This window comes from Ascidia mentula, chromosome 1, assembly GCF_947561715.1.
Source record: "Ascidia mentula chromosome 1, kaAscMent1.1, whole genome shotgun sequence".
NCBI lineage: Eukaryota > Metazoa > Chordata > Ascidiacea > Phlebobranchia > Ascidiidae > Ascidia > Ascidia mentula.
The window spans coordinates 22,823,114-22,836,031 of NC_138566.1; the positions used below are offsets into that span (position 1 = coordinate 22,823,114).

The 12,918-nt window shown below is 36.9% G+C and overlaps 1 protein-coding gene across 1 annotated transcript; it reads left to right on the plus strand.

The window, feature by feature from the left end:
* Positions 1 to 3,382: 3,382 nt before the first annotated feature.
* Positions 3,383 to 9,547, plus strand: LOC145889846 (uncharacterized). Its single transcript, XM_082980893.1, has 11 exons — positions 3,383 to 3,457; positions 4,710 to 4,888; positions 5,836 to 6,020; positions 7,114 to 7,353; positions 7,468 to 7,719; positions 8,185 to 8,274; positions 8,664 to 8,753; positions 8,933 to 9,028; positions 9,087 to 9,201; positions 9,262 to 9,371; positions 9,441 to 9,547. Exons 1-11 carry the CDS (start codon positions 3,383 to 3,385, stop codon positions 9,521 to 9,523), a joined length of 1,515 nt encoding a protein of 504 aa, XP_082837019.1. The 3' UTR covers positions 9,524 to 9,547.
* Positions 9,548 to 12,918: the final 3,371 nt, after the last annotated feature.

Here is a 12,918-nt window from a genome sequence, read left to right on the forward strand (position 1 = left end):
AGCTGGAGCCGTGACAGGTTGCGCTTCGAACAATGCTGTCTTGGCAAATGTGAAGACAAACGAAATATTTAATTTTCTTGTTGGAAAAATTTCAAATCCAACAGGTTTGTTGTTGGAAAAAACTTGTTGTTTTGCCCGTACATTTGCACTGCCAAAATACAAATCAGGCAAAAGTTTTAGTTTAAAGAAAAGCAAGTTACCTTCTGTTAATGCTTGCAGAAACCCCATATTCATTTTACATCGGTGCTACGAGAATACCAACACCCCTGCACGAACACGCGTTTCAGTGGACCGATGGGACAAGTGTTGTTGTAACGCAGTGGTATGCAAACGAACCAACCAACCAAGGAGGAAATGAGGATTGTGTGATAATGGGCTGGATTTATGAACTTGATTCAACATTCAGATGGAGAGATGTTTCCTGTTCATACACATCAAGATATATTTGTCAAAGAAACTCTTCAGGTTATGATTGTTAATTTGAACAACTGCTATTGAATATTTTTGTTGGAATTGTTGGAAAATATTCTCTGTGTAATCAACTTACTGCGTAGAATATATCCAGGTGTGTGTTAAGAGCAAGAAACAGTATTTATCTGCTGAGTTAAGCAAATAATCCATTAAAAACTGTTTGCGCTAATGCATGTTTGCGTTACAGTTTCTTCAACAAGCAAACTTGTTTTGACAAGGAATACAGAAACAACGCAAACAATTGTTGGTAAGTGCAGCAATGTACACGGAATACTGTTGAATGCTTTGTTTGATGAAACAATATAAAATTGTAAACATTGTAGTGTCGGCAAACACTGGTGCAGGTCAGTTGTTTGAACATCAGTAAGCTTGCCGTTACGATTTAACAACCACCAATTATGTGCTTGTAATTAACCGCACCGTTGTCCTCTGTGCAGAGAATATTTAACTACACTTTTTTTCTTTTTGTTAGCTACGACAATTATGTCGAACTCACCGACCACCCTAAGCACTTCAAGCAAATCAAAAACTCAAACAAATGCGGAAACAAACAGGATGCCACGTAAGGGCAAATATAGTACTAGAAAAAAAAATTTGTGTCACATGGTTTCTTGGATTGTTACTTTTGGTTGAAATTGGAATATGGTTTGAAAAACCTTCGACAGACAATATTCTGGATTAGATATAATCTCGGTTCAAGGTTCTATACTCTATAGGACTTAATGGAAGCAATTATACGGTACCGCTATCACCACACAAGTAATTTTGTTGGTTGCTCATTTATGTTTTATGAAGTAAAGATATCAAAATACCATAGGGCTTAGGCGATGCCGCATGCTTAGGAGCGTCAATCAGCTTTACTCTATAACCACCAATGACTTATTTGTTTTAGTTTACCACTTTGTATGGCACAATGAACTCTAAAGCATTATAATGCAAAACTAACTGCAAGTCTTTCTGTGTTATATTATAACTTAACTATGATTATTGGCAGCAACGACTAACGTGAATTTAGCAATGAGCACTCCAGGCAAATCAGCAACAACCTCAACAACTGAACAAACAAGCGTGGGGTCGCAAAAAGGTAAGCAGCATTTAACATTATGCCACCACTATCAGTGGTTAGGAAAACTTTAATGTTTCATGTGTTCGTTTCAAACTATTACTCTCTAAACCCGTTAGCAGGGATTAGTCCTGGCCGTATGCTCTAACGAACTTGAAGGTTCTTTGTATTTTTTTGCCAGTGAGTTCCTTGAGTTCATCGGCCACGACAATGAGAGAAATTGTATCCGCAAATAAGATCAATTTCTTGCAGCAACATAACGGACAGAACAACTCAAGTAAGTCAAATACTGTACTTGCAAAAACATCTACAAAATTTATACATGATATTCGTAGGCGCTACGGTTGTTGTGATCAGTGTGCTCCTTGCCTTATCTTTGGTTTCCAACGTTGTCTGTTTCGTTGTTAATTGGAAACTGCATAAAAAGACAAGATTGGTGCCTCCAGACGGGTAAGCTGTGATGATGTTAGATGTGTGAAAAATGTTAGTTACACAAACTTTCTTTCAAAGCAATACAGAACTTGTGATGCGTGATCATGTTTCTCAAGAACCGAATGAAACCAATTACGAAATTCCAATCAACGCTCGAACTCAACCGAGATACGAAAACGCACAAACAGGTATATCTTAAAGGACATAAAGATGAGCTCGCCTGGATATTTGTTTTATTACCTCTTTATCGTTAACAAAGGTGCCGAAGCAGTGAAATCAGCTACGTACAGCAACATGGATGCAGCAGGGAAATTGGAACCTGCCTACGTCACTTTATCGTAAAAGCTAAAAAAAAATTTGTTGATGTTTGAAAAAACTTCTGCTTAGTTTTGCACTAACGTATACAAATTTTACTGGTAGAATTTTATTGCTGTCACAAACCAGGAGTTACACTAGTGAGAAAGCAAGCAAAACTCGTTCCTACCTTCTTACTACTTTTTTATTGCATTTACATTTAATATACCTGTAAATATTTGTAAAGTGTGAAGAAAAGTAAATATTGTCGTGTTGGTTTAATCATTTACGTCATTACATTCAGAACTTAGTCCCGTGTGGGTGTATTACGTCATACGATGCAATCAACCCAGCTGCAAATGTAAAGCGTGTATATTTTTTGATACAGTTGTAAGTATCATGCATTTAATAAATGTTGGAATGCAAGGTAGAAAAGCAAGGAAACGGCAGTGTCCGCATGTAAAATACAATTATGTTGCCGCGCCTGTAGGAACGCAAATATTGCATTCGTCAGACAATAGAAAACCAAAACACAGCACAACTCCTATTAAGGTATGAGGAAACATGAGCAAATGTTTGGGTGTCTTCCTGTGACGTAACAAATGCCCACGTGAATCCATAAAACCAGTAAACACACTTAACAGCCTGTGCTGTTTGCGTTATAATTCCTGTTATCGCGTAAAAACGTATAGGTTCAATATTAAATGCTCCATTGAAGTTTTAAATGACATGCTCGTTAATTCAAGAAATAACAATGGACGTGCAAACACGCCGACTACATAAACTCACACCGATGAATAAAATGAGTGGTGTCAATATACGCATTCATTTTTTGGGAAACCTTTGCGCGTATGACGAACATGGAAAGATTCACGGTATTTTGGACGCACTAAATATAAATCTATCAGCACCATTTGTTCCTATGTTTACAATATTCAGTCGCAGAAGATATTTTCCTGCATTTTTCCACTTTTAAATGCTTCGATTCCCGTACACTGCGTTATATTTTTGCTTTATTTTGCAAACAAGGGCAAATTTGGCATCATTTGAATAATTACCCATCATTTATTGTTCACGAACCAGTGGCGACAATTATCCTAAAGCAGTATCTGCTTGTTCAGCATGGATCGTTATTGGTGGCAAATGTCAAGACAACTAAAATCTTCAACTACACTTTTGGCAAGATTGCAAATCAAGGTAAAGCAAGTCTTTGACCAATCGAATTGTTGAATTTGTTTGCTCAAAACAAAGATTTTATTATCTTTTATTTATATTGCAAAGGACATCCGTATTCTTTCTACAACGATGCCATCAGATCTACCACTAGACAGTAACCCTGTTTACATGGCCAAGTCGACTTGAGCATCAAGTCGACTCGTGACCGGGTCACGTGATTTTCAAATTCGACGCGCGAAAACGACGAATTTACATGGGGCTTTTAAGTCAGCTTAAGTTAAGCTGTCTCGGGCTGACAGGCTGTAAATTCAGACTCTGTACTAAATAAATTATCAATATTTCTAACCTAGGCATGCAAAGAAAAGTTATTGGCAGTTAGTTTACGCAAATGCTTGCTGCAAATTGGTCCTTGATTATAATGTGAGTTTACTTTTCCAGATATAATAGATGATTTAACTAGAAAGCCTGCTGCAACCCATATTTTTTTAATTTCTGATTAAACTAAAAGGCTGCATTTTCCTGGAATGTGTTCACAACAACACCATGGTAAGAGTATTCAAGTGAAAATTTCATGTTTAGTAGTATTAATTATCTCTGTCCTTCTTCACAGGATCCTTTTCAGAAGCTGTCTAATCCCGTTATCCCATGTACAATTGAGTGTCAGAAAAGACTGAATGGAATGTTTCATACCAGCCCAATGTTAATTAATTTGAAACAAATATACAGAAGATGTGATAGTTACATAATATAAACTTGTGTCAAACAGAAAAGGTTTACATAAGCCTGCTTTTGTATTTTATGGTTGATTGTTGTTCACATAATCCTTGCATAAATAAGATGCAGTAGCCTAAATATGAATAAACAACCAGTTTGCATTGACTTGTTATATTATAGCACATCCAGCAGCAAATGAAAACAGTTAACACAAGTGCATTCTTCTTTCAAACAAGTGTCAGCATTCCTGCAATGCATTTGTTTCCTTCAGGTCTCCAAAATGCAACTTAGGTCCTCAAAACGAATGTTGCTTTTTTGTATCTTGATGCTTGTACAATTCATTTAACACTTGCGCAGTATTTATCAAAATTAACTCCAGTAAGCACATCCTTCTCGCCCCTGCAGCATAGAGCATAGTTGTACTAGAACTAGTTTATTACTTTTAAGGTTTATTGTAAACAGCAAACCCTCAACGCACAACCTCATAAACAAATTACCTAATCCTAACTTCTTCGCGGCACTTGTCGCAACTGGGTTTAAGCTGACTTAATCGCTTAAGCTGTCCCGTAAACCACTCTCCGCGTTAGATCGAAGGCCGAGACGGCTTAAGACGCTTGCCTTTTTCTCTTCGCCGAAAACGAGAGAGTCGGATCGGCGAGTCAGCTTCGAAGCCGTCTTAAACCGTCATGTAAACGGGGTTAGTGATAAACCTCAAACGGTGAACCAAGCAACAAAGGAGTAAGTTTTTTGTTCCAAGTCAGTATTTGGTCTAAACATAGGTGAATGCTGACTTTTACATGTTTTGTTATGTTGTGTTGGTGTAAGTTGCGTCACTGACATAACCAATATAATGTTTTACTGTACAATGCCCTTGTTTAAGTGTCATGTGGATTTTTTGACACCATAAGTGGGTGTAAGCTGCGTAACCGGATGAGGCCTGAATCTGTGTGCAGTCGACCAACGCTCGTAAATGCTCCGTAATAAATATTTCTGCTGTGATAAAATCTTTTGTTTTGCAGTGGGCAAACGCTTGCTCGTATCAATATATTTACTATTCTAATGCTTGTAAGATAATTGTTGTAAAGGATACCTGGTTAAAAATAATTCATACATTCAGGACACAAGGCTAGATTTTGACGTCAAATGTTGTAAAGAAGTATCCAAGGCGATATAACAGCAGCTTTACTTATGCTTGTTTATATAACCAAGATAGAATAAGTGTTGGATCTGTTGCACTAGCATTTTAGTTCAATAATCGATCCCTATGTTTAAAAGTGTAAATTACAACTACACATATCACAACATTGCTTGTGAAAAAATTTTTTTCAAAAAAAAGGAGCAAAAGACGGTCAGCGCTAGTAAAATCTTTATTACAGAAATATTTATTTGGCCTATTGGCATCTTCAATTTTTCTTGTTGAAATAGAATCAACTATTTAATACAAAAATGCGTACTGCAGTAATGTACATTGTTATACGTCAGGGTAAAAAACAATGTTAAAAAGAAGCCTTAAAAATTAGTAGGCCTACTAATTACACCGTTACGTAAACACGTTTTGAAGTTTGTATTGGTGTTTAACCTGATGCTAGCTTAATTGATCTTTGTTACCTACCACTACATACGGTTGTAGGAAATTTTAGTCCCACAATGTTTTTTCAAGCTGTTTTTATTCTGTTGTTGTCCAGTTGTTTCTTCGTCTTTGGACAAACGTGGCATAAATCTGGTGAGCACGAGTATCTGATGATCTACGATGTTGCAAGTAATCAAGCTGGAGTCGTGGCAGGTTGTGCTTCGAAAAATGCTGTCTTGGCAAATGTAAAGACAAACAGCATATTTAATTTCCTTGTTGGAAAGATTTCAAATCCAACAGGTATATTGCTGTAAAAAACTTGTTATTCTTTGCCCGTGCACTTGTACTGTCATAATTCAAATCTGGCAGGTTACCTTATGTTATTGAAGTTTGAACACCCTGGGCTACTTGAGATAACGTACAATGCAACATTTAGAGAACGTATATTGCGATTACAATACAGTAGATGATATATATATCGCCAAGTAAGAGCTTGTGCACTAAAGTGATCTGTGCAGTGCGGGGCCTTTGTTACGCGATAGCAAAAACACTATGTTAAGTTCCCCATAAAATGATATGTTTTGTGGTTAGACAGCCCAACAATGTCTATCCACAGTTTCATATATTTACGTCATATCAGTTATAAGTGGGTGTCAGCTGCGTTACCGGATGAGGTCTGTCTCTGTGTGCAGTCGACCAATGCTCGTAATAGTTCCGTATTAAATAATTGTGCTGTGATAAAATGTTCTATTTTGCAGTTGGCAAAGCTTGCTCATATGAATATATGTACTATCCTAATGCTTGTAAGATAATTGTTGTAAAGGATACCTGGTTGAAAATAATTCAGACATTTAGGACACAAGGCTAGATTTTGACGTCAAACATTGTTAAGAAGTATCCCAGGCGATATAACATGCAGCTTTACTTATGTTTGTTTATATTACCGAGATAGAATCAGAGTAGGATCTGTTGCATTAGTATTTTAGTTCAATAATTGATCCCTATGTTTAAAGGTGTAAATTACAGTTACACATATCACAACACTGTGTGTGAAAAAAATGTTTAATTTAAATAGTATTTTGGATTATAATGTTGACTTGTCTATCATGGTTGGACGTCAAACCTTTTTACGTTTAAGCAAGTCACAAATCCTGATATAAATGACATACGATTGTAATTCATTAAACTCAGCTCAATTATAAATATCAATTATTCCGAATCTGGATACAAACGTGCTGCAGTAGTGTATATTGTTTTGCGTCAGGTTAATAAAACAAATATTGAAAACGAGCCTTAAAACAAGTAGGACTACTTGCACCGTCCTGTAAAAGCGTTTCGAAGTTTGTCATATATTGCCGGAAGTGTTTTAACTTAACACTACATGTGGTTGTAGGATATTTTAATCCAACAATGGATTTTCGAGCTGCTATTGTTTTGTGGTTGATAAATGGTTTCTTCGTCTCTGGACAAACGTGGTATAAATTTGGTGAATACGAGTATGTGATAGTTTACGATGCTGCAAGTAATCATGCTGAAGCCGTGACTGGTTGCGCTGCCAAAAATGCTCAGTTGGCAAATGTGAAGACAAACAACATATTTAATTTCCTTGTTGGAAAAATTACAAACCCAACAGGTTCGTTGTTTTAAGAAATTTTTAAATGTTGTCCCTATACTTTTTGCCCGTTTTCAACTGAATTTTGGTAAACATTTTGCTTGAAAAAGAAATAAGTTCTGTTAATGCTTTCAGGAGTACCATATTCATTTTACATCGGTGCTACGAGAGTATCAATCTCGCACGGTCACGTGTTTCAGTGGACAGATGGAACAAGTGTTGATGTCAACAGGAATGAGTGGTCCGGTCATGCGGAACCAAGCAACTCTGGAGGAAATGAGGATTGTGTGATAATGGGTTGGATTTATGAACTTGATTCAACATTCGGATGGAGAGATGTTCCCTGTTCATATTCATCAAGATATATTTGTCAAAGAAAAATTCTAGGTTATGATTGTTAATTTTAACGACGGCTATCGAATATTTTGTTAATTGTTGGAAAACATTCTCTGTGTAATCAAATTATTGCGTAGAATATGTCCAAGTGTGTGTTAAGTGCAAGAAACAGTATATATCTGCTGAGTTAGGCAAATAATCCAATAAAAACTGTTTACGCCAATGCATGTTTGAGTAACAGTTTCTTCAACGAGCAAATTTGTTTTGACAACGAATAAAGAAATAACGCAAACCATTGTTGGTAGGTGCAACAAGGTACACAAGCAATACTATTGAATCCTTTGTTTAATGAAACAATACAAAACTGTAAACAGTGTAGTGTCGGATAACACTGCTGCCAGTCAGTTGCTTGAACATCAGTAAGCTTATGGCGTCACGATTTACCAACCACCAATTAACCGCACCGTTATCAGTTGTGCAGAAACTATTTTAACCACAATTTTTTTTCTTTTTTAGCTACGACAATTATGTCAAACTTACTGACAACCTTGGGCACTTCAAGCAAATTGAAAACTCAAACAACTGCAGAAACAAACAGGATGCCACGTAAGGGCATATAGTACCAAAAAGACAATTTTGTCTCACATGGTTTCTGGATTGTGTATTTTTATGGTTGAAAGTAGAATATGGTTTTAAAAACCTTCTGCAGACAATATTCTGGATTGGATCAAAACCTTAAGGTTTTATACTCTATAGGACCTAACGAGAGCAGTTACAATACCGCAATCATTAGACTAGTAAATTTGTTGGCTGCTCTCTTATGTTATGAAGCAAAGATAACATAATACCGTAGGGCTTCTATAGGAACGTCAATCAGTTTTTCTGTATGACTTTTATGTATTAATTCTTTGCATGGCACAATAAAGCATTGTGATGCGAAAGGTAATTGCAAGTCTTTCTGTGCTATATTATATTTAAACTATGATTATTGGCAGATACGACCAACGTGAATTTAGCAATGAACACTCAAGGCAAATCAGCAAAAACCCCAACAACTGAACAAACAAGCGTGGGATCGCAAAAAGGTAAGCAGCATGTGAACATTATGCCGCCACTAACAGCAGTTTGCAAAACTTCAATGTTTAAGATCTACTTTTGATCATACGATCAGGACAAAGTGGACTTAACTAATCGCTGCTGGCGCTTTAAGAGACAAATAGTTTCAAACGAAAACATTAAAGGTTTTGTGTACTTATTTTGCCAGTGAGTTCCTTGAGTCCATCGGCCACGACAATGAAAGAAATTGCATCTACAAATGAGATTAATTTCCCGCAGCAACATAACGGACAGAACAACTCAAGTAAGTCAAATACAGTAGTTTCAAAAACATCCACATGGTTTGTACATGGTATTCGTAGGCGCTACGGTTGTTGTGATCAGTGTATTCCTCGCCTTAGCTTTGCTTTGCAACGTTGTGTGTTTTGTTGTTATTTGGAAACTGCACAAAAAGTTAAAAACGCCGCCTCTAGAGGGGTAAGTTGTGGTGATGTCAGATATGAGAAAAGTTCTAGTTACACAAACTTTCTTTCACAGCAATGCAGAATTTGTGACGCGTGCACAAGTTGCTCAAGAGCCAAATGAAACCAACTACGAAATTCCAATCAACGCTCGAACTCAACCGAGATACGAAAACACACAAATAGGTATCGTTAAGAACAAAAAACTGTGTTCGCCTAAATGTAAGTTTTGAAAACTCTTAATGTTTAAAAAAGGTGCCAAAGCAGTGAAAGCAGCTACGTACAGCAACATGGATGCAGAAGGGAAATTGGAACCTGCCTACGGCGCTTTGTCGTAAAAGATAAAATATTTGTTGGTGGTGTTTGAAAAGACGTGTGTTTAGTTTTGCTTTAAAATATACTGTCACAAACAATGGGTTACATAAGTGAAAATGCAAGTAAAACAGTCAGAATTTAGTCCCGTGTGGGGGTAGTACGTCATACGATTCAGTCAATCCAGCTGAAAAACGGAAGCGTGTGAAAATTTTGATTCATTTGTAAGTATCATGCATGCAATAAATGCAGAAATACAAGGTAGAAAAGCAAGGAAACAGCATGGTGATTGGCATATAGGTGTTCGCATGAAAAATACAATTATGTTGCCGCTTGTAGGAACGTTAACATGGTATATACGCCAGACAATCAAAACACAGCACGTTTCCTATTAAGGTATGAGGAAACATGAGCAATTGTTTGGGCGTCGTCCTGTCACGTACGAAATTCCCACGTGAATTAGGTTGCGTTTAATGTGTTACTATATGTATATCCCAAAATTTTATTGTTAAGTGGTAGCAGGCCTACGTTGCGTCACTGACATACGCAATATAGTGTTTACTGTTTAATGCCTTTTTGAAAGTGCCGTGTGGAGTTTTTTACACCAATCAATCTAACATCATGGTTATGATGTACCAATTTCCTGCACAGGGTCATTAAATAACATTTATGTTTTTCCTTTATATTCTCTGCCATACTAGCTAAGGTATTGCAGTCAAGATTGGATTTTTTTTAATGACGAAGCTTTTCGTTACGATTCACCAACCAACAATGTAGGCTTGTAATTAACCGCACCGTTGTCCTCTGAATCTGCAAAACCATGCTCCCGGTAAACACAGAGCTACTGGAGAGAAACGTATATTGCAGCGTTTAGAGAACGTATAATGCGATTACAATACAGTAAATGATATATCGCCGTAAGGTAAGGGCCTGCAAAGTAGGGAGATCTGTGCAGTGCTTAGCCTTTGTCATGCGAGCATGACAAACACAATGTTAAGTTCCCTGAAAAATGACATTTCTTGTGGTTCTACAGCCCAACAATGTCTATCCACAGTTTCAAATATTTACGTCATATCAGTTATAAGTGGGTGTAAGCTGCGTTACCGGATGAGGTCTGTCTCTGCGTGCAGTCGACCTGTGCTGTTTGAGATATTTTTTGTTACGGCTCAGTAAAAACAAGAGTCAATTTCAAAAGCCTCATTGACAGTTTAAGTTACATTAGTTTATAAATGCAAACACGCCCACAAGCTCCTACCGATGGGTTAAAACAAGTGGTGTCAATATACGCATGTATTTTATGGGAAATCTTTGCGCGTATGACGAACATGGAAAGATTCACGGTACTTTCGACACACAAAATATAAATCTATTATCATGATTTGTTCCTATGTTTACAATTTTCAGTCGCAGAAGATATTTTCCTGCATTCTTCCACTTTTTTTCAGTTTTTAATGCATTTGGAAACTCAAAACAACGCAGCCAGGGCGTTACGATGCACAACCAAACGTCGAAACGGAGATAGCGTTTGTTGATTTACCGCATCTGGAGTTAAGAATAAAGCTGCTAGTTTCATTACAAGTGAAACCATTGTATTTCTCAAGATCTAGATTTCGTGTCCATACGCCCTGTGAGTGGCGGTATTACGTTCTGATTGCAACTTACCCTTTTCGGACACCACGCTGTTTTCTTCAGTTGTCGCTAATTTTCCTCAATTGTTTAATGTCAAATGCACGTTTGTCGAGGCTGCAAAAAATTTTAGTGTATTTATTGTGATTCATAGAAACTTGGCATCATTTGTATAATTACCAATCGTTTATTGCTTACGAACCAGTGGCGACTCAACGCTATTGGTGGCAAATGCCAAGCCAACTAAAATCGTCAACTACACATTGTTAGCAAAATTGCAAATCAAAGTAAAGCAAGTCCTTGACCAATCGAATTATTGAAATTCTTTGCTCAAAACAACGTTCTTATTCCCTTTTTTGCATTGCAAAGGACATCCGTATTCTTTTTACGACGATGCCACCAGAGCTGATGTGAACACGAACGAGAAATAGTTGCAATGACACACGCGTAACCACTAAACAGTGATAAACTTTAAACGGTGAACCAAACAACATTGGAGAAAGTTTTTCGTTCCAAGTCTTCATGTAATCTAAACATGGAAAGTGCCAACTTTTAGATGTTTTAGTATTACGCAATAATTGCATTGTTGTGTGGGTGTAGGCCTAACTTGCGTCACTGACATAACCAATATAGTGTTTGCTGTTTAATGCCCTTTTTACGTTTCATGTGCAGTTTTTGACACCAATCAATTTAACATCATGGAGATAATGTTACAATTTTGTAAGTATCATGTATTTAATAAATGTTTAAATAATAAATGTTATACAACTCGATAACCTTTATGGTTTTATCGGTGCCCGTGCCATTTCATTTCCTTGTTTTCTGTTCGTCGCGTAGTTGCTTTTCTCGCAAAAATAAACATGATTTGATTTGATTTGATATACAAGGCAAAAAAGCAAGGAAACGGCATGGTGATTGGCATATAGGTGTCCGCATGTAAAACACAATTATGTTGCCGCGCCTGTAGGAGCTCAAATATTGCCTACGTCTGACAATAGAAATCAAATCACACCACAACTCCTATTAAAACTCATTAAGGTATGAGGAAACATGTGCAAATGTTTGGGCGACGACCTGCGTCGTACGAAATCTGCGCAGTGCTTAGCCTTTGTCATGTGAGCATGAAACAATAATCTGCGCAGTGCTTAGCCCTGTAAAATGATATTTCTTGTGGTTTTACAGCCTGTAACGTATGATATCTATATTATAAAAATCTTGGGGTTGGGATTATTGTGCGGTATAGGGTCTTAGAAAAACTGTCTTTGGATGTTGTCGTTGTTATCGAGACTATCGAGATTGATGGACTGTTTCATGAAAACAAACATTCGTTTCGGATTTGATGACGTACCTTCTTTGACAAAGCATTACACAGCCCAACAATGTCTATCCGCAGTTTTCTGCATTTACATCAGTTATAAGTGGGTGAATTCCAATACTTCCGTTCTCGCGCATGAACAATCACAAATATTACGTCAAACAATAGAAATCAAATCACACCACATTTCCTAATAAGGAATGAGGAAACGTGAATACTTGGTAGGGCTATGTACGTAATGAGCGCCCACATAAATATGTGCCCGTATACCACAATGATTAATTACTACTTTATGCAGTTGCTGGCTGCATTTTTCTCTTTATTTCGCATGTATCGTGTTTGTGTTTCTACTTTAACAACAGATAGGTTTCTCATAACATTATAAATATTCGTATAATAACATATAATTTAAAAATATATATATATTGCTTACATAAGATTTTTTTGTTACGGATCCTGGACGCAGTATTGGTTTTAGCA

Coding starts and splice junctions, on each gene's coding strand:
- LOC145889846 (XM_082980893.1), top strand. CDS start 3,383: ATGGATCGTTATTGGTGGCAAATGTCAAGACAACTAAAATCTTCAACT. Junction 4,889..5,835: donor GTGAACCAAGCAACAAAGGA/GTAAGTTTTTTG, acceptor GTTGTTGTCCAG/TTGTTTCTTCGTCTTTGGAC. Junction 9,202..9,261: donor AAAACGCCGCCTCTAGAGGG/GTAAGTTGTGGT, acceptor TTTCTTTCACAG/CAATGCAGAATTTGTGACGC.